Raw genomic sequence first — 26,897 nt, 5'->3', positions numbered from 1 at the left:
CCATTATCTATGGTGGAGCATGTAAAAGCAAAAAACTTGATTCTATTTATCATCAGGGCCTGAGGCTTTGCCTTGGAGCGTTTAGAACGTCTCCGGTTCATAGCCTGTATCTGGAAGCTGATGAACCATCACTTAAACAACGTCGCATAAAGTTATCTTTACAGTACATTTCTAAATTTCTATCTAATAACTCCAATCCAGCCTTCGGTTGTGTTTTAATCCCCTCTATGCAGGTAGCAATAGTACTGTAAGTCCCCATGGTCCCTAGTGTGGTGATCTACCTTCAGTGGTTGGCGATCAATAGCCCGTTTTTATCATGTATTGTGTATTGTTACATCTTTTTATTGTTCCATGCTAGTTTTATATTCACATCTGTGATATCCTAGTTTGTTTTACTGTCCTTCGTTGACAGGTGTTTATATTGTCAAAATGTCTTTATTTTTATATATAAATTGATCTCGTCACTATATGGCTGAAATATTGCCGATGTGACGATAAATCTTAACTCACTCACTCACAAGTATCCAATGGCCCACGGCAAACAGGCTGCCCAATTCGGTCGCCTTTTACGACCAGCAATGGGGAGCTCAGGACACATTCTTGTTTATATTCCCTGGGTCCCCACGGGGAAAGTTGTTCACGAAGAAAAACACAATAATAACAGAACGCAAACACAAGGTGAAAGGATTTAAATCAAAGGAGTGACATATCTGTATTTCACGTGAGCTACAACTGCAAATTTGTGAAACAAGGCAAAAAAGTGGAAATATCAATCTTCTATATTCTCTCACGAATACTTCTTATTTAATTATTAACACAATAATATAAAACAATACGAAACAATAGACAACAATACAAAACCAGTGACATTATTCAAAACAGTGGTGCAATACAACCCCCACCCTATTCTATATATTATCAGCCGTTCTGGAAACAGCAATCCGTAAGTAGCCGTGGAATAATTTTCGGTTCATGGAAACATAAAAGCAAATCAAATGCCTGGTTAGCCAATAAAATATCACGTAATAACTTGCAATTTTTATATTAACCAATTACATATATATGACGAATAGGGTCCCCGACGTTATCCTCAGTGTGGACAAGAGGCTGAATTTCAGCGTCTATCAATGTACAGGTTATGCTGACTTGACAGGAAACATCTGACCACCATGCTGTTGTACTCTTCATTCGTTTTAAAGAATGTCTATGCTTTTCACTGGGAGGACTCCCTTAATTATCAATTGCCAAGAAAAAGTTTGTATTCTTAGGATTTAAGAAAGGCAAAAACGTAGTCAGAACTACAAACAACACTTAATCTTTGAAATATGGTGCAATAGATCAGGTGCAGATCATATGAACACTAACAGTGCCATCATATCCTTTGAAATAATTATGAAAACGTTTCAGTTGTACAAGCTTCCATTTGCCCTGTTCTTCCAATATTTTAAATTTTCTTCTCAGATCTTCTGATTTTGCATCGTCATCAGAAAACATAGTGGCCCAACCGGTGTTGATGATGTAGCCACCTAGGAGAGGGATAATAGATAAAATATAATTACAGACTTATCACATTGCTGATACCTCAAATGCTATGAGTACTTTGTTTCAGTGCGTGAGTTTGGTTTAACGCCCCTCGAACAGAATTTCAGTCATATCACGACTTGTCAACCTAATGTGGGAAGAAAGCCAGAGCTATAGACTTAAACTATAATGGTAAAACCCACGCGAACAAATCAAGAATCACAATCAGTGCGGTTCGAACCATCCATCATCAATTCCGCCGCAGGAACGCAACTATAGAGCGCGAATTCCGGCGTCTAAGATGATTTTTAAACACTGTATGGTGTGCTTACGTAGATGTGTTCAATTAACCTCGCCCTGTAAATATAAGCAAGAAAACCCTTTCAAAGCTAATAAAAAAATGTCTGCCAAAAACAGTCGACGATTATAATTCCCACTATATCATGAGCACGTGTTTATAAATCACTATCAAATAGTGATGATACCAGGTGTTCGCGAAAAAGGAGCGCGTATCCTGTGAACGTATACCGGTGGCATCAAGCACGACACAAGCAAAGGGAAGTCAATTGTTCACCTGAAAGAACAACACGGGAACATAATACAAATCAAAACAGGGAATTGCATCCGACATTATTTTGTCACTGATGGGTCAAATTTGGAAAATCCTCCACATGTTTACCATAAAACGTTTGGAATGTTTTACTGATGTCTTGACAGTTGTAACCTTGATCAAATAACTTCTGAGCAAGAGTTGTATGACGCAACCAATGCTTGCCGTAACAGGCGACTATGCTTGTCGTAAGAGGCGACGAACGGGCAGGTAGTCAGGTTGATGCGTGTCATCGTATCCCAATTGCGTTGATCGGTGATCATGATCTTAATCATTAGATTGTGTGGTTCAGGCTCAATTATTTACGGATCAACGTCTTATAGCCGGAATATTGTAATTGCCAACAAACAAACACTATTGGAAAATTGAAGCCATCCCTCTTGTCCACCAGTCTTGTGGAGAGTGTTTTGTAAGTCTGAATCTTTATGCACAGATCTAAATATGAAACAGAATTGTCTTATTGGCCTTTCCAGTTCAGGTGGGTAAATCAGTGGAAGGTAACAGGCTATTTGACGGTTAATGAACGATATCAGATCATCGAAATACTTAAAGCTTAAGTTAAACTTCATGGCAAAAGTATCTTGTTTTGACTTTGCTAATCCGAGCCGAAATTCTGATTCATATGCATAAAGAAACAGATCAGCCAGAAGGGGAGCGCAATTGGTGCCCACTCCTGGGAGGCCTACGTCTTGCCTAAATGTCTTACCCCTAAATGTTACATAGATGTTATCAATGAGGAAGTCCAGCATTTCACGTACTGTTTTCACAGTAAACTTCAGATTGCATTTGCTTTCATTCTTGACAGATTGACCTGAACCCCTGTAGATAGATATACAACTTCACCTAAGGTCCCCACGTTTTGTAACAAAAGCTCTATGGTTCAAGGAATGAAGTCCATCCTTAAGTTAAGACACACGTGCAAAAAGATGAAAAATGACATGTTTTAACAGAATTGATCCTGGTTCTTTTCTGAGAATGTGAAAAGTCAAGAAAATCCTTTGAGTTTTCTTTTTCAGAATCCACTTTGTATGAATTAGACTTGTCTCGAATACCTTCTGTAAATACATAGAAAGTCCTTCTTCAATTTGTATGAAGTATAATGGTTAATCTTCGAGACAGGGACTTTGTGATACATCTGCTCGACCAAGCAATATATCTCTCTTCGTACGGATTATTATGGAGCTTTGGAATCCAGTACAATAGAGGATGATTTTGGGAGTAAACATGTATGATGAAATGGTTACATGTGACAATACAAAACCTGTGGACATTTCTATAACGTGTAATGGGTAAATAAATATCACGTGTAAACTGTATGATAAGCACTAACCTTTTTTGACAATCCTGATCAGTTCTTCAAAAGCTATGATAGGTAATCTTTGCATTATTTCGATGCTGAATCCACACATCACAATAGCGTCGTACGTATCTGTAAAAAATATATCTTTATCATCCAAAACTGGCTCCCGCAGGAGATATCGCTTGGGTGAGAATGAAATTGCATCACAATGCTTTGCAGATCATTGTGGCGTCATTGGTTACAATGGCGTCACAGTCAAATGACATCACTTATGACTCTGCTAATGAAGCCGTAAGCAGTATTTTTTACACTAAGACACTGCATATTACTGTCTACAAACTGAAAAGGTTGGAAGAATGATGTCGAATCATAAACATAATCTCACTCTCGTGTCTTTTGATATCAAATATATCAACAATCATTGATATATTTGATATCGAAAGACACTCGGGTGAGATTCTCTAGATATTGGACAGTTTTATACAAGAATAAATGTTGCAAACGACATGAATGAATCGAGATTTCTCCTTTAGCTGAACAATACATTCTGCTGGTCCACACATGTGCTGATAGTTGATTGTGGAATTACAAAAAAATATGATTTTCAAAACGTGGTGATGAATTTTCACTGTCATTTCTTTTCGAAACCTGATTGTTTTACTCAAGTCACCTGTATGCTCATCCTAAACCCTTTCCATCCACATACGACGTCTCTTATAAAAGTCCAATCACTGATTCCGACTATATCATCACCATCAAGTAGTGACGATGCCAGGCACACGATGATATCATTTCAGAAATGCACCGAATGATCATTAACAAGACATCATAATTTTATAGGGACAATGTGTCGAAGATTGTTTAATGATCTGGGACTTTCGAATTAATCGTTGCCGCTTTTTAATCTGATGAAACAGAATTGCTTAAAGTAAAAAAAAGCAATACCTTTTTACAGGACGTTTTTTTTATCTGCACTAAGCCACTAAAAACGTTTCTATATTCAAACCCACCTGTTAAAGTATCAAGCGTGTTTTCTCCTAAAATGCCAACAGTGTAACGGTCATACAACCCCTTCTCTTTTGCTCTGTCCAGCATACCGGGACTTGCATCCATGGCATCCATCTTCAGGAACCCATGTTTGCGAAGCTAATGGAACATAATATTTATCGTAGAAGTTGAGAGAGTAGAGATATGCTGGTACTTGGCATGTTCTTAATCTAAATTACAACACAACGCCGGTTCATAAATGCAACGTGACAGCTTTGCGCTGATTAACTACGCGAAGACGCGAAAGCACTTCGCATGTATAGAAGATTATATTTGACATCGTGGTTTCTTTATATCAGTGCTCCTGTAAATCTAGCAACACGGACAGATTGGCAAGTACTTCTAAACTTATTCAAGCGGGACATTTAATCATTCCGGTAAAACTTGGTTCTTCAAATGACACGATTGTCAGGCATTTTATCAGAAAATGCATTTTCCTTATTTAAGCTATGATGCCATGTTTGCTAACGAGTTTTGAATCAATTTTTCACCTACTGGTGTTTAGGCATAATGATACTAAGCTCTGCAACATTTAGTGGCCTACACTGCGCATTATTACCACTGCTTCTTCTATACCTCGACAGCACAAAGACCAGTGCCAGCAGCTACATCCAAGATATACACATTGTCTCTGTTTGTTGTGAAGCATTCAGCAGCAATGGCAGCCGTCTCCCTTGGGCCATTATAGTTATGAACAACCACAGTCTGTCAATAAAAGTGATGAAACCATCGTCATAATCATAAAAAAAGTTTCCATAAAAAGTTCAAGCAAATCTATTGAGTTTTTGCAAATCCACATGGTATTAATGTCTCCTGTCCCTTATACTCTCTGTGAATGTAAATAAAACCGACAAGAGCAGAGTGCGTGGTGTTCATGAATATCAATTAAATAGCTTCAATGCCTATATATACGCAATGATTTGAAAATACATGTTCAATGTGTCATTGTGCGGCATGCAGAACATCTCATACTCGAGGTTGCTAAGGAATATGGCGTAGGCAATATGCATAAACATTAAATGTGGATGGTAGCAGAATTGAGATTGCTCATTCATCATAACTCGGTGTAGTGAGTGAGTATGGTTTCACGCCGCTTTTAGCAATATTCCAGGAATATCACGGTAGGTGTGTGAATGTGGGGGGGGGGGGGGGGGACACGGGGGAGGGGAAGGGGGGGGGGGGGGGGGGGGGGGCAACTAAATAGACTTCATACATTGTACCCATGTCGAGAATCGAACCCGGGTCTTCGGCGTGACGAACGTACGCTTAAACCCCAAGGCTACCCGACCGCCCCTCAAAACCCGGTGTAAGAATGGCTCGTTTATTTTATACCTTTATCAGCAAAAGGTCAAATCTACTTTATCGAATGCCGAATAGTTATGTCAGCTGACTTATGAAATGTGAGTGTTTTGACCTTAAGACCTGCCATTGAGCTTATTTGTGACCTACGGCAAAAATGACAAGTGGGCATATTTGGCTGAGATCGACGTGTGGGTTCATTATAATTAATCCATTAATACATTCTATATCATAAGTCAACTTAGTTCCTGAAAATGTCAGTATCAAAAGTGCGTTTATTGACCATTTTAAAAACACAAATGCGTATATTCCACTACAGTGAATGCAACATTGTAATATTTCAAATACCCGTGCAATAAGGAGGCTGTTTATTACATGTGATTCCTGAAAAAGTTTGACGTTTACCGTTCAATGAATCAAAACCCAAAATGATCGAAGTGCAAGCACTGGCTAACAAGCTTCAGTTAAAATGACAACATACCATATCATACTGTTCACTTGTCTCGGAGTAACGGGCGTATATGCATGTATCTTCTTCATTCTTGTCCGAAATCTTTTCAAAGACGGCTTGAGCGTCAACTTTTTCTTCTCCGGTGCCATCGGGTGAATGTTCCTCGCTCATTGTAAACTGGAAATAAAAAAGTGCATATTAGTCATTTGGTGATGGAGTGGGGAATGGTTGTCTACAGTAATTTGTTAATCTTCGTTCGAATTTTCACGTGGTAATTGTTTCCGTGGGACTTGTCTCAGGATATTCTTCGACGAGATCCATGATGTATTTCAAGACGGCATGGTGGTTCGGGCGGACGCTCTTCCACTAGATCACAGAGGCGGCCCCACAACATGAGTGGTTACCAGCGTTGTGTCACATAAACAGGTATCACGTGAACAAGGGGGGCCTTGATATTGTCACAGGTCCAATTGCCTAGTACCATGTACCTGTCTTCGTGTAACTCCTTTGGTTCGTACATGTATGTCAACATATCTGCTTGTACATGTGGCATTTACCACATGTCTACTCGAAGCGAGTTAAAAATCTGTTATTTTCCTTTGGATATGGTGAAATTTGGAATAGACAATCAGTTTCCTGTATTCATTCATTTATATCCGCTTTTAGAACAAGATGTATTGATATTGATAACCAGTGTCTCTTTGAATCTTTTGACAAAGTATCTTCATTATATTTGTATAAAACAATTAAGCTGTCAAATGAATATGAAAATTATTTAAGTGTTGTGAATATTGCTGCATTTAGGATTACTCTCTCATAGTTTCGCACGTCGAGCAGTGATCTAATGGCATCACAGGGTAGAAAGTTAGGTATTCCAAAATGTGAAAGACTTTGTCCATTTTGTATTATTCCAAATGTAGAAACAGAATACCATGTTTGTTTAGTTTGTCCGTTTTATGACGATCTTAGAAGAAACTTTCTGCCAAGTTATTATTATACATCTCCATCAGAGCATAAATGTAAAGTTTTATTTACCACCAGTAATGCTTTCACAATCAATAATCTTGCCAAATTTACATTCTTTGCTCTTAAAATGAGGAGCAAGCAGTTGTCCATTATATAAACTACTAATTCTACCACCATATGTTTATGGTCTCAGATACACTTGTACTGATTAGTATTGATATTACTACATGCACTTGTGGCGCAACATGTTTGAATGCTTGAATATATATTTTAAAATGGGCCTGTGGCCTGATTTACTGAAATAAACCACTACTACTACTAACACTACTACAGTAAACTACGGTTATAACGAACACGCTTATAACGAACTGACGGATATAACGAACTTACTTTTTGGTCCCGACTACTTGCTGTAGTTATGCTGTGTATATGCTTATAACGAACTACGGTTATAACGAACTAAAATTAGTGGTCGCTTTGAGTTCGTTATAACCGTACTAAAGTACTGTACTACTAGGAGCGAGGCATTGGTAGCAGCTCGAAGGATATGGAAACGTGCGCAATTAAGTAGACAGCCCGTGACACGTAATGTATGAAACGGTGCACACTGTATATCACACATCTGTTGTAAAGCAATTGGTTTTATGTAAATATCATTCAAACATTTCCATATACAATTAGAGTATCATCATTTTTTTAAATTAAAGGGACATATAACATTTTCATAATCATAAAAATCGATCGTACGATTGCGACATGCGACGAGCATGTTTACAAGTATGATAGAGTGATGACACTAGATGTTGGTATCCTGCTTCACCGGTGACACACGCCACAAACACAAGCGGCAGGTCAAGTGTTCAAGTGTTAAGTCAAGACGATTGGTGAGTGAGTGGGTGAGTAAATCGGTAGTAGAGTGAGTAAGTGAGTAAGTAGGCGGATGTGTAAGTCGATTTGTGAGTGAGTGAGTGAGTAAGTAAGTAGGTCGTTGAGTAAGTGAGTAAATAGGCGGATGTGTAAGTCGATTTGTGAGTGAGTAAGTAAGTAGGTCGTGGAGTGAGTGAGTGAGTAAGTAAGTAGGCGGATGTGTCAGTCGATTTGTGAGTGAGTGAGTGAGTAAGTAAGTAGGTCGTTGAGTGAGTGAGTAAGTAGGCGGATGTGTAAGTCGATTTGTGAGTGAGTGAGTGAGTAAGTAAGTAGGTCGTGGAGTGAATAAGTAGGCGGATGTGTAAGTCGATTTATGAGTGAGTGAGTGAGTAAGTAAGTAGGTCGTTGAGTGAGTGAATAAGTAGGCGGATGTGTAAGTCGATTTGTGAGTGAGTGAGTGAGTAAGTAAGTAGGTCGTGGAGTGAATAAGTAGGCGGATGTGTAAGTCGATTTGTGAGTGAGTGAGTGAGTAAGTAAGTAGGTCGTTGAGTGAGTGAGTGAGTAGGCGGATGTGTATGTCGATTTGTGAGTGAGTGAGTGAGTAAGTAAGTAGGTCGTGGAGTGAGTGAGTGAGTGAGTAGGCGGATATGTAAGTCGATTAGTGAGTGAGTGAGTGAGTAAGTAAGTAGGTCGTGGAGTGAGTGAATGAGTGAGTAGGCGGATGTGTAAGTCGATTAGTGAGTGAGTTAGTGAGTAAGTAGGTCGTGCAGTGAGTGAGTGAGTGAGTGAGTAGGCGGATGTGTAAGTCGATTTGTGAGTGAGTGAGTAAGTAAGTAGGTCGTGGAGTGAGTGAGTGAGTGAGTGAGTGAGTAGGCGGATGTGTAAGTCGATTAGTGAGTGAGTGAGTGAGTAAGTAAGTAGGTCGTGGAGTGAGTGAATGAGTGAGTAGGCGGATGTAAGTAGGGGTGTCAAGTATATCTTTGGTCACCACATTTGGTCATAAGTGACCCATTTATCAAACAATCCTTTCAGTGTTTGAGCATCAACATGGTTTTAAATCAAATACGTTCTGTAAATATAAATAAAGGAGTCCATTGCACGATTCCGACTATATCACAAGCATATGTTTATGAATCACTGTACCATTACTTGATTAAGTCAAGGTTACCTGAAAAAGGATGATGGTTAATCTTTGATATGATTGTACATTTGCTGGACCCTGTAATATATCGGTCTTCGTATGTCTCTTTATGATGCTTTGGAATACCGGTGCACAACAGTGTTTACCCACAATAACCACGGTCACTATGTCACTTACTACACAAAGGTATGACTTACATGTAGATGTGAATTTGTTTACTGTCTGCATAAAACCTTCAGGTAACCATCCCACTCACGGTTAATCCTGTTCTGTAACTCAACGGGACGGGAGGAAACCCCACCACTTTAAAAATGAAATTGCAAAAGTGTAAAATACAAGTTCAAACTAAATCAACGCATGGCACGTTTTTCTTTGCACAAACACAGACACTGATAAAATGCCACCAAAGAAATGCTACGACTGACACCTGAACAACGCGAGCTTTGATACAGATGGGTGCAACCAGTGCCCACATTGCTGGAACGTTTGGTTGCTCCCGTGTTGCTGAAACTAACCTGATGCAATGTTACAGATTGCCCGGGCAGACATCAGACAGGCCAGGAACAGGCGGGCACAGGGTAGCTACGCCCAATGAAGACCAGTACTTGCATACGTTGCATCTCCGGAATAGATTCCTGACAGTGACGATATCAGTGAGGAATACCTCAGAGCTTATGATAAATCGACGGACAGTGGCCTGGAGACTATGGGCTCAAGGACTTAGGGATCACAGACCTTACATATGGCAGTTATTTACAGCGCAACATCGTCGTCAGAGACTGAGATGGGCCCGGACTGAACGCCGTTGGCAGCGACGTGACTGACCGAGTGTCGTCTTCACTGATGAAAGCCTGTTCTGTCTGCTTAGAGCTATACAGCTGTAGCGTGTTTACCTCCGAAGGGGAGAACGAACGACGGCATGTTGCGTTTACGAGGTTGTACCATATGGTGGAGGTGGTGCAATGGTGTGGGGAAGAATTTGTGGGCAGGAGAGAACACCACTGGTGATCGTTAACGGAAATTTGACAGCTAAACATTACATGGATGACATTCTTCTTCCTTTTGTCCAACCATTTCTACAACAGTTTTCTTTATCAGCATGACAACACCAGGCCACATACAGCCCGAATCGTACACAACTTCGTTGCTCCCAACAACGTCAACGTGTTGACCTGGCCTGCACGGTCCTCAGTGAGTGAGTGAGGAGTGAGTTCAATTTTAAGTCACTGCACGGTCCTCAGACATTTCCCCCATGGAACACCTCTTGGATGTCATGGATCGTCGCGTTCGACAGCGACCACATCCTCCTGCCAACCGACAAGAACTGACTCAGACCCTCCAAGAAGATTACTTTTTTCCATGCGCCGGAGAGTTTTCGCGTGTCTTGTGGCAGGGGGTATTTGCGGACGCTATTAATGTGACGTCTCATTGAACATGAGCGATTGTCGATGAACACGATTGTCCATTTTGATGAAAGCTTGTTATTTTTTATATTTGCATAATGTGCAATTTGTGATTCTCGAAGCTGATTGGTCAGTTGAACAAAGAACAATTTTCATTGGACAACGGGACTATTGTTTTCTCATCCTATTCATTCACAAATCCACGCCATTCATTCAAATGTTTAACGTGCTACAATCTCACTGATTCGACATTTTCAAGACAAGAAACAAAGTTTGATAGTAACATCATGATTTAACTTTTTTCTTTTCATTTATTTCACATGATTTTCATTTTACAGTAAAAACCAAAACTACGTCTGAGTTGTTTGTAAACAAACATAACCATTTGCCCCTGTCAAAGTAAATGACCTCTTTATAGCAGGCGGAGATCTGACTGACATGAAGAGTTATTCGCATTATTCAACCTCTGAACACATTAAATGTCTCTGTTATCAAAACTGTGTCGCCTGATATATTTAGGGTTAGTTGGCACGAGTTATCCCTGTTCCATTTCACGGACGCTACATCTCTCAATCTTACCCCGGCTTGTATTAGCGACAGTGTCTCGTGCACACACCTGGGTGTGACGTGGACACTTTCAATGCCACTTTTTGTCACGCCAGACACGAAAGACATTCATTCTCCCTCGACTTATCAATTCATGTTGATGTCATTTATATCTTTTTACAGGTAATAAATCCTTTTATAACCTATCGTCACCGCCCCAGTTCCCCCAATTACATCGTTGGCTGAACCCGCGACAACTGCATGATTGAAGTTCCAATATTCAGATTGGGATATTGCCAGAATCTGTTAATTTCTAATGCGCCAAGATCAACACCACCAAGTCAGGATTTGCGAATAGGAATATCACAATTATTACACAATCACTATACCATGCTTCTAACAGAACACCTCACTCACAGTATGTGAACGTGTAGCGTTAGTCATAGCAAAATAATAAAACAGTCTTACCTCAAAGCGTATGGTTGGCACACTCGGCTTGAAAACAGCTCGACGCTTTTCCACAACCTGTTTTATATTATCCTTTATTGCAGAGTGTCAAGGTCTGGCGGTTTCTGTCAGTAAGATCATGAATAATCGTTACAACTTTTATTCACTAGAACGATCTGCTTCTGGCTACTTGAATGCAACAAGCGTTTTATTTAGGTCTATTCATAACAACCCACCAAACATATTTGCAAACAACAGCTGCCACATAAGCCAAACCGGACAAGTATGAAACAAGCTATACCTTAACAAGTGTTTGTCCTGCAGATACACCTGTATTCGTTTAAGGTTTATTCTTTGTTGGTTCGGGACGACATTGTTCATGGTCTGATGATAACAATACAGAAAAAAACGTGGTTTCCCAGATCATGCTGTAAGTAAAAAGATTACTGCTGTATTGTAATCGATTACGACCGTGTCGGATTCGTCAACCGCAAGTACAGACATGCAGACTAATTGAAAATCGAGGGACTATGCATGGCTATGGGACAATCACAAAATATATGATGTACATGAGAGGGTTATGTCAAAGAGGAGGCACGGATTGTCATATTACTGTCACTCCAATTAATCCCTGGAGCACCTCATTCACAACTACATCATGTAATACTAGTCCTGGGCTGAAAGCCTATGAATAAATACATCACTGATCATGAATCAGATGTCAGATCTCAGCATGGTACATAAACGACAGGTGAGGTGAAATTCAATTCAGGTTATTGTATTCAAGGCCAAAGGCCCACATATATATAGGTCACATATTATTAAGGTTAAGGTGAGTAATGTATAGTTTTTATGAAGTTAACACTACTTTTTAATAAAAGTATTTTTTGGTACAGAACTTGGACAACTATTTAACAATTATATTATTAGTATCCGTCATAAGAAAAAATACAATTTTCTCTATATTTAGGGCGTATATACATATACAGTTTTCTTACATTATCATACCATGGACATTTTAAAATAACGTAAAACTTCAACCTTATTCAAATTACAAACTGGCAGGTTCGGTTTTCTTCTGGGATATTTTGTCTATGTCCAATATCTATCTGAAGCACTGCCCCGCCTGTTCTTATTGGTGCTAGATGTTAATTTCATGCAGTTCAACTAGACATCAAATACTATACTGAATAGTAGAGAATAATAGAGAGTCCCGGATAAGATACTAGCGTTAGTATTCCGGTCGTTTAAGTATCAATCTAACATATTACGCCATTTTAGTTGTGGAAGTCGTGGATGCTTATTAAACATTATGTTCAACGTGTATAACGTTTCTGTATCAAGTGACTTGGTGGTCAACATGTTCTATTATCTGCATTTATAATTTTGGTCATGTAATTCGTCTCATTGCTTGTATCTTCACGGGAAATATTTCATGTTTCAATATAATGAGTAGCATAGCATCGGCAGCTAAATGTATGTATTTACAGATAACCAGTCTGTGACCGTATATGTCTGGAACACAATACACGAAAAGTAACACTGTTTCCGTAGCTAAATACGCACAGACTCGGCAAAGTCTTTTAACTATTTATCATATAGGTGCATTCGCACTATAGTAACGCGCCGGCAGATTGTGTGTTTCATGTTGTAGAATAGTCTATAAAGATACAGGCAATTCAGTGGCAGTCTCGTATATAAGAGTTACAATACAATATCCAGCATTTCTTTTATAAACTCTTTCTAATGTTGTAAGTTATTTACTTATTTATAATTGGTAAACGTCAGAAGTGTTTGATTAGTGTTAAAATGTTTAATTATCATTTTCTTGAATTCAGTATCGGCAGTTACATCGTTATAGTAAAGGCTACGGTTCGACGCACGCTCGGCCGTCAGCCATTGTTCACGTGGTGCACGTATCGTGACACCCGGCTTAAGCCCCAGGTATCAGTACCGCAGTTTACCTGGTTACAGCAACTATGTAATCATTGTTATATTTTCAAGAAGGCATCAGTATTGTACTTTACTTATTTATCAATGAAATTCAATTTTGAGGTAATTAAGTTTAAGAATATTCGGAATGAATTATTAAGTGAAAGTATTTTACTATACTGTAATGATGAACTTATTGTACAAGAAGAGTATTGTAAGATCATCCTTATGTCCATATTTTAACTGAATTTATGAATGATGTACGCTATGAACATGAGCACAATGTGGTCAGCGATCATGGTGCTTATAATATGGTACCTTAATAAGTCCACTGTAAAATAACTCATTATAATTTCTTAACTATTAATTTCAATTAAGGATTGACTGTGTATTTTTTCCGGTTCATTGAGGTATGAATCGAAAAACCGATGTGCAAACTGTATGAATCCGCGTAGCGGATTCTTACAAAAGTTTGCACATCGCGGATTCATACAGTTTGCACATCGGTTTTTCGATTCATACCTCAATGAACCGAAAAAAATATACAGTCAATACTTATAATTAATTTCGACAACGTAAAACATGTTTTATCTACGAAAGTTGAACCCAAAACAGTTGCATGTCGAAAAAATGACGACAATGATAAACATTCCAGGTGTAGGAATACATACAGTGGTGTGACATGAATCAGGTGATCGTTTAGTTTATGCACATAACTTGACACGCCTACACAGTCAGTAGCCAATCAACGGAGAGTGGGATTAAAACAATGTTCATTGGACCTGTCAATTAAGGCAAGAGGCGAAAAGAACTGCAACAGTCGATTGTAACGAACCGGAAGAAAAATGTCCGAGAGAAGGCGGCTGTTTCAAATAACATGGTCATTTACTGCGTGATTCAAACATTACTTCCCTGAATACGGTCAAACACAGTTGGAGAAATGCTAGTTAGAAAAGAAACCCGAAGACATGAAAGTTGAACCGAGGCGAGCGGGAAAAAAACAGGCGAGCGAACCTGCACGTTTGCTGTTTCATTCATTCTCGGCCTTCGGTTTCAAAGGGTAGTTTGGACAATGAATATTCATGAAAGTCGCTAAATGTCCTGTGCATGACGATACACGTGAGCAGAAAGGGAGTTCCCTCGACTGTAATAAAAAGGTAATAAAAGTAGTGCGCCGCGGTGGGCGTGGCTTAGTTTTTACATTCATTGGGAAATGAATGCAATAACACGTGACCAATTCTGCTAATCAGAATGCAGGAATTTCCATGAACACAACGAAAATTTAATTATTATATAAATGCTTACTAGCTAATTATGATGTCTTAACTATAAAATGGAATACTGAGATGCTGTTGAATGTATGTTTGTTGCCTTTTTGATGTCATATAAACTGACGTCCAAAAGAAAGACTTAATTGACAACTGCAAATGGTGTCTATCTTGACAAGACTTGCTTGACAACGGCATTAGGGTCTATACCGAAACGTCGCCTTTACACTATTAAAGAAGTTCTCCATAAATTGTGTCTACTTTGCCATCCGTCAACTTCTAAGTTATGCCTATCAAACAATTAATTTTTAATGACGTATATATAACATGGCTGATATAAAAAAAACGCCTTTAATTATGAATGATGTATATTTCATGTCCGATGTATGTGTGCACTTCCCCATATTTCTTTCTCAATTATATAATATATGTATAAACATATTCGATATGCACCATCCCCCATAGATCGGGGTCAAAGTGCTGTATATGATTTATTTGGTACTTGTATATACCGCCTACAATCCATAGCTATCGTTTTGCACGAACAGAATTTAATTCCGAACAGCCTATCATATAAAGAGATATTATTTTCTCCAGACAGGCGGTATTAACTTTGTAAAAAGAATAATAAAACACTTTCATCTAATGTAATTTTCGTCAAAACCTTTTGGCATACCATTTACAATTAATCAATACAATTAATTTAAAGAAGAAGAAAGAACATGTCTAAATGTAGAGACAAATGAAATAATTGTTTTGAATATTATATAAATAGGATTTATCACATCTACCCATATGTGAATTACAAGGATTCCCTTCAGCACAGTTATATCAAATAAATTAGTGAGGATAAATGTTTTGCATTTCTATTCACATTGTGGGATTGGAGGAGACCGCACGTTAAATTGGGCCACGAAGAACTGAATACGGAAAATTGTTTACAGTTACAAACATTATTGACATTTGTGAATGAATGTGAATTGCCGCACGTGAAGGCGTGTGAATATTTGACAAGTACAAAATAACAAAACACTCAAGATGTTTCCAATTTATAGTGAAGAATTTAATGTGGGTTATTTTTTTGGAACGGAACATGAAAATATACAAAAGATCATATTCAGTATGGTACCCCCAAATAACATAAACTAAATCATATTCCGCATATATATCGCCATACGTTTTAGAGCAAACCGAAAGCTTTACCGCAGTAAATGGGGATTTTACAAAATTGTGGAGTGTTATCCCAGTTCTGGTCGCTACACTTGTGGTTAGAATATGAATAAGTTTTTTTACAGGTAAAACACTAGTGTTCTAAATGGCAAACCTAAAGTTGATCACAGCGATAGAAACATTTATATTATAGTGTGACAGGATCAGATAGTTGTATATTATTTGAGAGTTTTATTAGTTTAGATTTTTACTGAATTAAATATTCAGTCAAGTATTATATACTTCACATTTCAGCTCTCCTAATTCTCTGTTTCAGCCTACTGCATGAGTACTTTGCCACAGCCTTAATCACCTAGTGCACTATCACACAATAACCTGCCAAAGCGCGCCCCTTACAGCCCCTCTGTGTTAAACTGGTTTAACCTCACTGTGCCCTCGCCCCAAATGTTGTTACAGTGGATTATAGGGAACTAAGAGGCACAGATCACTTAATCGCTTGGTATAGTCTGTGTCATTAAAGTGAACGCTCTTCTGAAGGTGAACTCTGTTCAATTAGTGTCTCACTGTTATTTGAGGGGCGGTCGGGTAGCCTAGTGGTTAAAGCGTTCGCTCGTCACGCCGAAGACCCGGGTTCGATTCCCGACATGGGTAAATTGTATGTAGCCCATTTCTGGTGTCCCCCGCCGTGATAGTGGTGGAACATTGCTAAAAAAGGCGGCGTAAAACCATACTAGGTGAACAGTTTTCTCATGTACATTATTTGATGATAAAAGTTGAACGGTTTTCTCATGTACATGATTAAATGCATAGGGATGATTAAAATTATATATGAGTGATTGATGTCAAACTTGGATGTGTATAAAATGGCATTTGCAAGTCATACTGCCATAACATCCCAATTCATCCAAACATCTTTAAATTTATTGACATTATCAAGAATAAACAATCACGTTCAGAGACAATATTGATGGAAATTCATCCCCGAGGAAGACTGCCACCAAAGAGAAGGAAATATCTCCAAATTGACGACAACATCCTGATAGAGAAGGACAACTTGTGGACTGGCAGACTGACACCAATTGAACATGCTGACGATGTGGCTGATTATGTTGGATTGTGAACTGAATATTTCTGCTGTAAAGTGAATTTGAAATGTATATTTACTTATGCAATACGTAATCTGTCAATATGAAACATATTAAATTTTATGAAATATATGCTTCTGTAAAGTGAATGTACTGTTGAAATGTATATGAAATTTTACGAATCTGACAGATAGTAATTTTCTCTATATAAGACATAGCAACAGACTATAGGTAATCCCCCTATTGTTACCCACTTAACCACGGCTGACTACACCTGTACCCTATAACAATAGGTGAGGGCACAGTGAGGTGTTCCCGTTTAACTTTCCAACTTACTGTCTCCAGTTTTAAAGGGTTTAGTTTTTACTACAGTTTATGTATCACATTTCAAACTGTCGAACACACATATAGCATTGGACATTGTGGCATTCACATATGTCCAATTCATGGACTTTGGGATTCATTTCTAAAGGTTCGTCTTTAGTTGATATTTTATCGTTTGTAAGTATTCCCAGGATTTGTAGGTATATTGTGTTTATGCTGTTGATAGTTTGGCTGTTATGTCATGTTGTAAATATTGGATAAATCATAGTAACTAGTTGGGTTCTGAATGCATTGCAAGTGTTATTATTTACGTAAGGTAGATAATTTAGTAAGCACTAAGTTGAGGCCTAAAATACTATAATTAAACTAAATCTTGAATTACTGTGAAGCTGATGTATGATCGTATGAAGTATGAAAGTAAGAATGTGAAACGTGTTGCTAGGTTACATATTGGTATATATGAATGTATAATGTATGGATGAATCAGGGTTTTACTATTATATTTTAGAAATGTTTTAAGTTACTCTGCAATAACATAATGTATCTGTTGGTAGTTATATTGCTGCTCTCAGATTGGTCTGCACAGTGTGTATATATATATTCATTTACTTGTCGTGCCGATGTAGCTGTTTTACTTGTGCAGAGGTCTGTGTCTGGACTGATGAACCCAGGTCCACACACTTGGTGGGTTTACTAGGTTTTATATATATTTCTCATATATTGTACATTGTATGTATACATGATAGTAAATGTATCATGTCACGTTTATGTTACTCTATTTATATGATACGCATATATAAGTATATATGCAGGTTAAGTATGTTTATGATATAGGACTAATTAAGTCTTGATGAAATGTAAGTTTATCTATTAGTAGTTATAACATTGTTATATATCATCAAATTTAATGAAATATTTGATGTCAGCATATATTTATATTTTGTGTAACGAATGTTTTACAGTTGTTTCAGGGTTTAAAACTTTATCAGTAATAAACTTGGCTGTAACTGCGAACAACACCTGTGTATGTCCTTCATGTCATGAAACAGTCTCGGTTTCAATAGCGTGCGTGCGTGCGTGCGTGCGTGTGCGTGCGTGCGTGTGTGTGTGTGTGCCTGCCATGGAGTTGGTAATATAGGAAATGGTTATGCATATCAGGTATTCAGACGTGGATACGATAAACCTTTCCCACGTTTTGTAGTTACAGCATGTCCGACGTACCAGACAAACAGTACGCCCGCATTGTTAGGTAGCCCTGTGTGCATATATAATCCACAGGCTGTCTATTCTAGAGATGAATTATTGTAATAAACGACTAAAGCGTTCTGCTAGTTCACCAGTGACAAACCGTACTACTCTGGGTCACTGTATGTTTAATGTCATTATAATGTCAGTTTTTACACTGGCAAATGGCATCATTAATTAAAAGTTGAACAATAACAAGTTATCAAGGATTATATATAGTGTATACCTGCTCTCACAACACACAAATATAAAACGTCAACGCCAGAGAATAACTAATCTCGATTGTCCCCCGAAACAGATTCCATTGGGTGAAGAAGGCAAAATAGTGGTGAAGATTATATATGACTGGATCACTGACAATCATTGATGGCGCCAGGTGTTCACGACAAGGGAAAGCATGTCCTGCTCTACCGGTAGCCACTCACACTTGTCACAATTTAGATGTTAGGTAGTACTCGTAGGGGACTTATAAACTTATATAACAGTACTCATGATAGTGGACCAGACAATCCCATAACACGATAGCGCGCTGACTGATATTGCTGGAATTAAATATATATGTTAATTTTATATACTCCGCAAACATGAGGATGCAAAAGTAGTAAAATCGTTAATATCTGAGTGTTGGCGACATCCATACAAAATTAATACCAAAAATGAATTGGCCATTTCTTCATGGATCGGGATTGATTTGTGTGGGAAAAAATGAGGAAATGCAGAAATGTTGTGGAAAGATGGAAAAAAATCGCAAAAACACAACCACGAGAACAATCGCGACCTTGACGCCGAAACACACCAAAATTACGTTATGAGACACACGGGATAACCCGTAGCCTTCCCTGATCCTGTCGACCAGGTATCAATACCAGAGCACAGGACAGATTCATACGGCTACGTCACTTACGTGAAAGAAGAACCACAATCTGAACTGTGTCTTGCAAAAACATTATATAACGTCTGCAGCGTACACGTTCAGAACCAATTATGTCAAGAGGACATTGGTGAAGCTCCGCCACAATTTGAGATGTAGAGCAGTTCTCACAGTGGCCTCATCAAAGTGGCTGTATCTGGTACAGGAGGAAGGTCAACATTGGCATGTGATGCGGGGAAGTAGGAAAAGAATCCTGATATTAAAATATACTTCATATAAATGAATTAAATCAGAGAATTTAGATAGTACGGACTGTACGTTGTTGGCAGTGTATTGAGTCTGTTTGCGGCATCCCAAAGACGTCGACGCAGCCATGGCGACAAGAAAGGATGAAGGCCAATTGATACCGGCGTTCATTTCGAACATTTGTTGCCTCTCCTTCAGGAGCCATTGGAACTGGACAAAGTGAGAGCAAGACAATTAGAAGATAAATACTATGTGTGTGTCTAATTCCGGGATTTTATCGAGTATTTGCATCTTGGAAATTCATCTTGAGACCCGAAAGCGTCAGCTTGAGGGGCTCGAATGAAAATTTCCAAGATGCAAATACTCGATAAAATCCCGGAAAAAGACCCACACATAGTATTTATCGATATTGTAAACCTATTGTTTTATTTAGAAAAAAACATGCGGACTCTTTAACACCTCGTACTTTCTCGGTTGTGATGCGTCAACATCGAACGTTCTGTTGCTGCTATGGTGAGTGTGATTTTGGTAATTAACGTACACCGGTAATGAGACGCAAATACCATCACGAATATTTCAGCTGCATCCTGGAATTCCTCATACATTTTAGAATCAAATGCCAAATGGTCTTTGTCACCAATACAAATTGTCTAGATGTAATGAAGCAAAATAAATGAGGTGTGAAAACGGACACTGAAAAAACTGCACTTGTTGGAAATGTAAACAAAGCCATTCGTCTATTCGTTGAGTACATTGGCTCGAGATCTGCATTTTCAGAATATACACGGGAAGAGAATCGTAGGAAGAATTAGGGAATTAAACATATATACATTGCAATAATTTGATATTTTCAACAGAACTTGTCGAAGTTCCCGTCCTGTGTGACGCCATGACTGACGCAAAATCACGCACAACAACAACTGTAATTATCAGAATTTATGACTATTTTCGTTGGTTTCAATGAAAAATACAACAACAAAAAACAGTACACAGATTGTCAGAATGTTTCTGATTACTTACATGTCACTTTTATGTATATATGAACCCTGAATCAAAGAAAGTCCCCTCGTAAAATCCCGCGCACTGTTGACAGTCAACACGCCATTTTGTAAAACTCGGTCACCGGTAGTGTCAAACTTCAACATATTTGTTGTACATATTTGGTAATTTCTCTGAGGTGAAGGTCCTTGATCATGAAAGTACACACGATCATTGTTAACTGCTTTTTACTGTTTCATGATGTAGATCTTGCATATCTTTTGTACATTTTTTTCACACAATTAATTTCACTTTTGATATTAATTTTAATTAAAAATTTAAAATCCCAATAATTCCCATGAATAGAGAAAATAAAAATATTTGTTATGAATGTTAATTTGGTATTTCAATTAGCGTCCATTGTTAAGTAGTATGCAAAAAATGCTGAGTAATTATGTATTCCTACACAGTGGTTCGGTCGCTTGCTTCAGAGAATGCAAATCATATTTTCACCCTTTGACATTTGGTCATGTGACCCAAATTAGCCAATCACAACACAGAACACACTTTCTATAGGTTTACAATATTCTGTGTCATACAGCAACTTTTGCAGACGGGTGGCCCACAATACTGACTATGGAGCATAGTTTTTGAATTTCAAATTTGCAAACAAGGGAATTGATGCCTTAAAATTATAAGTAACATTCTCAGACAAATTTCAGTTTCCCAAAATGTGACACAATATTTCAAATTTCAGGAACAACCAACACCTTTTTCCTATACATACACCATGACATCCAGGTTGTTCAATTTTCGGAAAGTGTTGCAGAACAACGACTTGGCAGCTCATGATGTAAATTACACTACTTGTGTCTTCCAATACCCACCATACTGCTACCAACCTGTTGGTCATGTAATCACAGGTGATTTATCTATTATTGAGAACTCTATGACAACCTTAGTCAGTTATTCAAATATGAACCAAAATGGCGTGAGCAGCCTCCAAACAAATGGTATCACAACTTGAAAATCATTGTGGATGCTGTCGAAACATATGCCAATAAATGGGCCAAAGGAGTCAGTGAGTATGGTTTTACGCCGCTTTTTGCAATATTACAGCAATATCACGGCGGGGGACACCAGAAATAGATTTCGTACATTGTACCCATGTCGGGAATCCAACCCAGGTCTTTGGCGTGACGAGCGAACGCTTTAACCACTAGGCTACCCTACCGCCCCTGGGCCAAAGGAGAAGAAGAGACAGTTGAATGTCTTTCAGAGTGGGTAAAATCAGTGCGTGATGTTGCCATTGGTAGAATGCACAAACTGAAAAAGAGGAAACAGAAACGGAACAAACCCATTCTGTCCCAGCCAGCTGTCATCCAAAGTATGACTGCCCAACATCAAAAAGTGTGTAGTTGCACTGACAAGGTCTCACATTACATTACCATCATATGTAAGCTGCAGTAATTGTTTGATCAAAAACCCTGGTATGAATGACATATCAAATATCGCCACATATATGACCAGTATGGTAACTGAGAAAGAAATATACATAATACATATCTATCTTCAGAGGAAGTTAAACTTGAGCTTCTGGTATATTGGTGATCAGATATCGTTCGATAACCATCAAAAAGCCAATTTCCTTCCACTTTCACATCTACCCATCTGAACTAGAAGATTGAAGAGACCAGTGAAACCGCTTCATCTGTTTCATGTTTATGTGAGCATGTGCAACCTATAGTATAATAATATATCCCTCATTCCGTTTCCGAACAAAATAAGTTGCGCATTTCGGTTGTAATCGCCAGGCGCAGATTTGAAGAAACACCGATCAGCATACGCGCTGCCTAACTTTGGATACATTTCGTCAAATATATACTCCAAGTCAGAGGCGGGCTTAGCGTACTGCCTTACCTAACCCTGAAATTCACCAACCCTTTTTGTCTTTATTCTACGAATAAGCGGGCATTAAATGGAAGTGATGTGTGTTGTAACTGTAAGGTGGACCTGTCTACATCTGGCGCTGCGAACAGGATAGTTGGAACACATGGTAGGATAGGTAAGGGCGGTAGTTCACAACAGAGGGACAAAACACCATGGAGAAAAAGGAAGGTGTCAGCTGAGAGAAGATGCAGGGACTGGAGGAGAAGTTGCATATCCTGCAGCAGAGTATTCCCACTAATACCAAACTTGTGTTTGTCCCACAGGAAGGTGAAATCATTTAATCTGAAGAGGACTTTATTTTTGACATCCAGTTAGCGGCCAAGGCTAAGAATGTTAGAGGGGATTAATTTACTGACTTGATTAAATCTCACCAAGAGGGTCCGGCAAAAGATGAAATGAGGTATAGGCCAGGTTCTGTGACAAGAGATTCACATGCCATCATAGGTATTCTGAAGGATTTTTTTGGAGACAGACAAACCGAGAACCGCCGCTGCTGCGTCGGTCTCCAAGAGTAAATGCTGGCAAGCATTCTAATCCATACAACGAGCAGAAATCAGTGTTGAAGTGACATTACTCAGGACTTTGTCAGTCAGTTAACGATTGACCAGTTTACATTCCATCCCAGTACAAATCTCAGGATTCTTAACATAGTGTTCAGTATCAATATTTCGATATTTGTTCGAATTTGATGTTTATTGTCTTTGATGGAGACCATCATGGTTTAGCAGGGGAGTGTGTGAGCAAGTGCAATCTATAGTATAATAATATTTTCCTCATTCCGTTTCCGCACAAAGTGAGTTGCCCATTTCGGTTGTGATTGCCGAGCCTAGTTTTGAAGGAACACCGATGAACTATCTTTGGTTACATTCCGCCTCAACTATATTCCAAGTTTTCTAGTCAGAGGCAGGCTTAGTGAACTGCCGTCCTTTACTAACCCTGTAATTCACCAACCCTTCTTGTCTTTGGAAGTGATGTGTTTGTGTTCTAACTATGAGGTGGACCTTTCCATATTTAGACCAGGACCCCGTTCAACAAAGCGATCTAAGCGCTACGATGATCGTAAACCTATGTTAAAGTATGGGACTTACGATCACCTTAGTGCTAAGATCGCTTTGGGGAACGGGGCCCTGTCCAAAGATTCAGATTGACAAAACACTCTCCAAACGACTATTAGACAAGAGGGATAACTTTCCAATAGTCAGCTTTCCTTTTATGTCGATCAATATTCCTACAGCTCGAGCCCTTGGTGCCTACATTTCACAAAGTCTGAGTACAATCGAGCAGGTTCTTTCTACCAAGATGTCAAAGAACGCCACGAGACTCTTGCTCAGAAGTTGTTTCATCAATGTTACAGCATCCAAGGTCTCAGTAAAGCTTTCAAAACGTTTTATGGTGAATATGTGGAAAGACATTTCCAAATTTGACACATCAGTGACAAAAATATGTCGGATGCAATTCCCTAACTTGACTTGTTCCCGTTTTTTCTTTCAGGTGAACAATTGACTTGCCCTTGCGTGAGGCATGCTACTGGCGGGGCAGGATACACTCACCTTTTCGTGAACACCCTGACATCATCACTATCTGATATGATTGATAAACACATGCTCATACGATAGCTGGAATCGTACAATCGACATTATTTAGGAATACCAGATGTGGGTTTTAATCTTACACCCAAAATGATAAATTTCAGACTAATAGAAATGTGAGTATTCCCATTGTAATATATCAGGCAATTGTGTCGAGCGGTTCAGTTCTCAAGGTTCTCACTTCGACCATGTTAACCAGTAAGGACACGACTACACTGGATTTGTTTGTTTGTTTCTTGTTTAACGACAAACTCAGCAATATTCCATCTATAGGACGGCGGCCTGTAAATAATTGAGTCTGGACCAGACAATCAAGTGATTGACATCATGAGCATCGATCCACGCAATTGATTTTTGGTTTGGCTTGTTGTTTAACGCCGCACTCAGCAATATTCAAACTATATGACGGCGGCATGTAAATAATCGAGTCTGGATCAGACAATCCAGTGATTGACATCATGAGCATCGATCCACGCAATTGGGATACGAGGACATGTGTCAACCAAGTCAGCGAGCCTGATCACCCGATCCCGTCAGTCGCCTCTTACGACAAGCATAGTCGCCTTTTACGGCAAGCATGGGTTGCTGAAGACCTATTCTAACCCGGATCGTCACGTGTCCCTACAGTGGTACGTGTATGGAAGACAACAAATATATCAGGTTCGAGGAAATCATGATAGTGTCGTAATATCTAAAAAGGTTTGTCGCAAAAACAGAAAATCATTGGTCAAGTATCAAATGTTCATAGATTCCAATATACATGTGTGTAAACCCTTTTCTTGTAGGGCCTGGGCAGCCAATCTGAATCCTCTCCTCACTTCTTATTGTTGTGATGTGTTCAGAACAGTCCTAAAACGTCATAGTAGAACCAAAATACATTGAACAATAACTTGACAAGAAACCTACGCATGTAATTGAAAATATACAATAACAATAACACAATTTCATGTTCCAGGAATCTAAGAAAGTAATCAGAAACACATTCAACATACATGACAACGATCATTGCAACAACACATGAAGTGTCTTACCTGAACACAGTATAGATGAATAGAGGATAAATGATGACATCAGAGTTGCAAGCGTTCCAGGAGACGCAAGGCCATCTCTGATTGGCTACATTTTGACACTTTGTGACTGGTCACCATTGTTCTATTGTTGTTCATGTGTTGTTCCAGGTCGATACATGCCCAACTTATGTCTATACAAACGCGTTTAGCTGAGCCAGAGGCATGTCAGACTGACCGCAGACTTGTTTACGGGATTATCATTCTCGGTAAGCATGTCACGGTCTGGTAGAGACACACAGAGCATGGATAGGTGACTGTAATGCTAAACGGCATCTATTGTCTAAATCATATGTTACTTTCCGACGACTGAATGCAAAGAATCACTCGGTATGTGTAATCTAGAAACATGTGGTATGCATTTAAACTCACCAGGGGCGGTCGGGTAGCCTAGTTGTTAAAGCAACCGGGTTCTATTCCCGACATTGGGTACAATGTGTCAAGCCCATTTCTGTTGTCCCCCGCCGAGGTGTTGCTGGAATATTACTAAAAGTGGCGTAAAACCATACTCACTCACTCACTCAAACTCACCAAGCGTAATGGTATGACGCTGGATATGCGAGATGGCTGCTTCTATTTTTAGAAGAACTTGGAATAGACATGTTTTTGTTGCGCTGCGCAATCTATGCTCTGTAAAGGACAGATGAGTTCAGTCATTACCTTGAAAAACTCCTCCAGATATAAAAATAGCATTTATGACGTCACTGCACAATACGGCGGACGCAGTCGCTCAGTCGACGCTTAACAACGCGAGGACGCTTAAGACATTACCACTGATCTGACATCGATTGAAGTCAAATTAAATCTTCTTTGAGAGGCATTTAGAAGTTGGAGTACTAAGCAAGGATACGATATATCGAAGAACAATTTCTTTATTACAATTAGGAGCGACGTTTCGGTGTAGGTTCTGACACCGTTATCAAGCAAGTGATGTGCATAGTAATGTTGCCAAGTATATATACAGGATAGGAGGCAGTGTTTATACAGTTGAGAAGATTTAAGATGCAGTTACACTGCTGGAGTGGAGAAGCCAACAACCCTTATGTAATTCTCGCCATTTGATAATTGTGTCCCAGAGCAAAAAGGCTTTGACAGCTTTTTCAAGTTCTTCTTTTATTGGTGATATCCTACTTGTCCGGCAATATATATATATTTTAAATTATACTTTTATTAGAAAAAAATGCACAAAAAATACAATACAATAGTATCTCCAGTAATGCTTTTCCCATTGTATTACAAAAAGTTTCTTTATTTATTCGATATATAATATGATTTCTGTACATACATTCACAATTCACAAACCAACAAGATGCGACACTGCGTCATGGTACTGGTATTTGGATTTCTGATTTGTAGTCAGAAGTCGCTTCTCTCTTTGAAGAGCGTGTTCCAAATTCCGATAACGCCTCTTTTTTGGCGGCATCAAACTACCAGACTGCAGCTGCATGATTACAATCTCATTACTTTCCTGCTCAAATTGGATAATTTCAATGAATTTATACAGGTTTTGGTGACTGCGTCCAAGTCTCTTTAGGTTGGAGTGCCAACCTTCAAGATGGTTGGTTGTACGTGGA

General features: G+C 38.8%; 1 protein-coding gene across 2 annotated transcripts; it reads right to left on the bottom strand.

Moving 5' to 3' along the window:
• Positions 1-674: 674 nt before the first annotated feature.
• Positions 675-25,480, bottom strand: LOC124122475 (methyltransferase-like protein 27). Of its 2 annotated transcripts, XM_046485514.2 has the most exons (7): positions 25,288-25,479; positions 11,620-11,723; positions 6,259-6,405; positions 5,055-5,183; positions 4,442-4,577; positions 3,462-3,560; positions 675-1,526 (listed from the first exon to the last, which is right to left on the bottom strand). In XM_046485514.2, the coding sequence occupies exons 3-7, from the start codon at positions 6,397-6,399 to the stop codon at positions 1,339-1,341; spliced, it is 693 nt and encodes a 230-aa protein (XP_046341470.2). In that variant the 5' UTR covers positions 6,400-6,405; positions 11,620-11,723; positions 25,288-25,479; the 3' UTR covers positions 675-1,338. The 2 variants fall into 2 exon arrangements, with proteins under 2 accessions (XP_046341470.2, XP_046341471.2); XM_046485515.2 differs by lacking the exon at positions 11,620-11,723 and having other exon boundaries at positions 25,288-25,480.
• Positions 25,481-26,897: the final 1,417 nt, after the last annotated feature.

Source organism: Haliotis rufescens, unplaced genomic scaffold (assembly GCF_023055435.1).
Source record: "Haliotis rufescens isolate VD_foot unplaced genomic scaffold, xgHalRufe1.0.p SCAF_30, whole genome shotgun sequence".
Lineage (NCBI taxonomy): Eukaryota > Metazoa > Mollusca > Gastropoda > Lepetellida > Haliotidae > Haliotis > Haliotis rufescens.
Note: the sequence above shows the minus strand (reverse complement) of the source record. Positions and strands in the feature narration are given on the sequence as shown.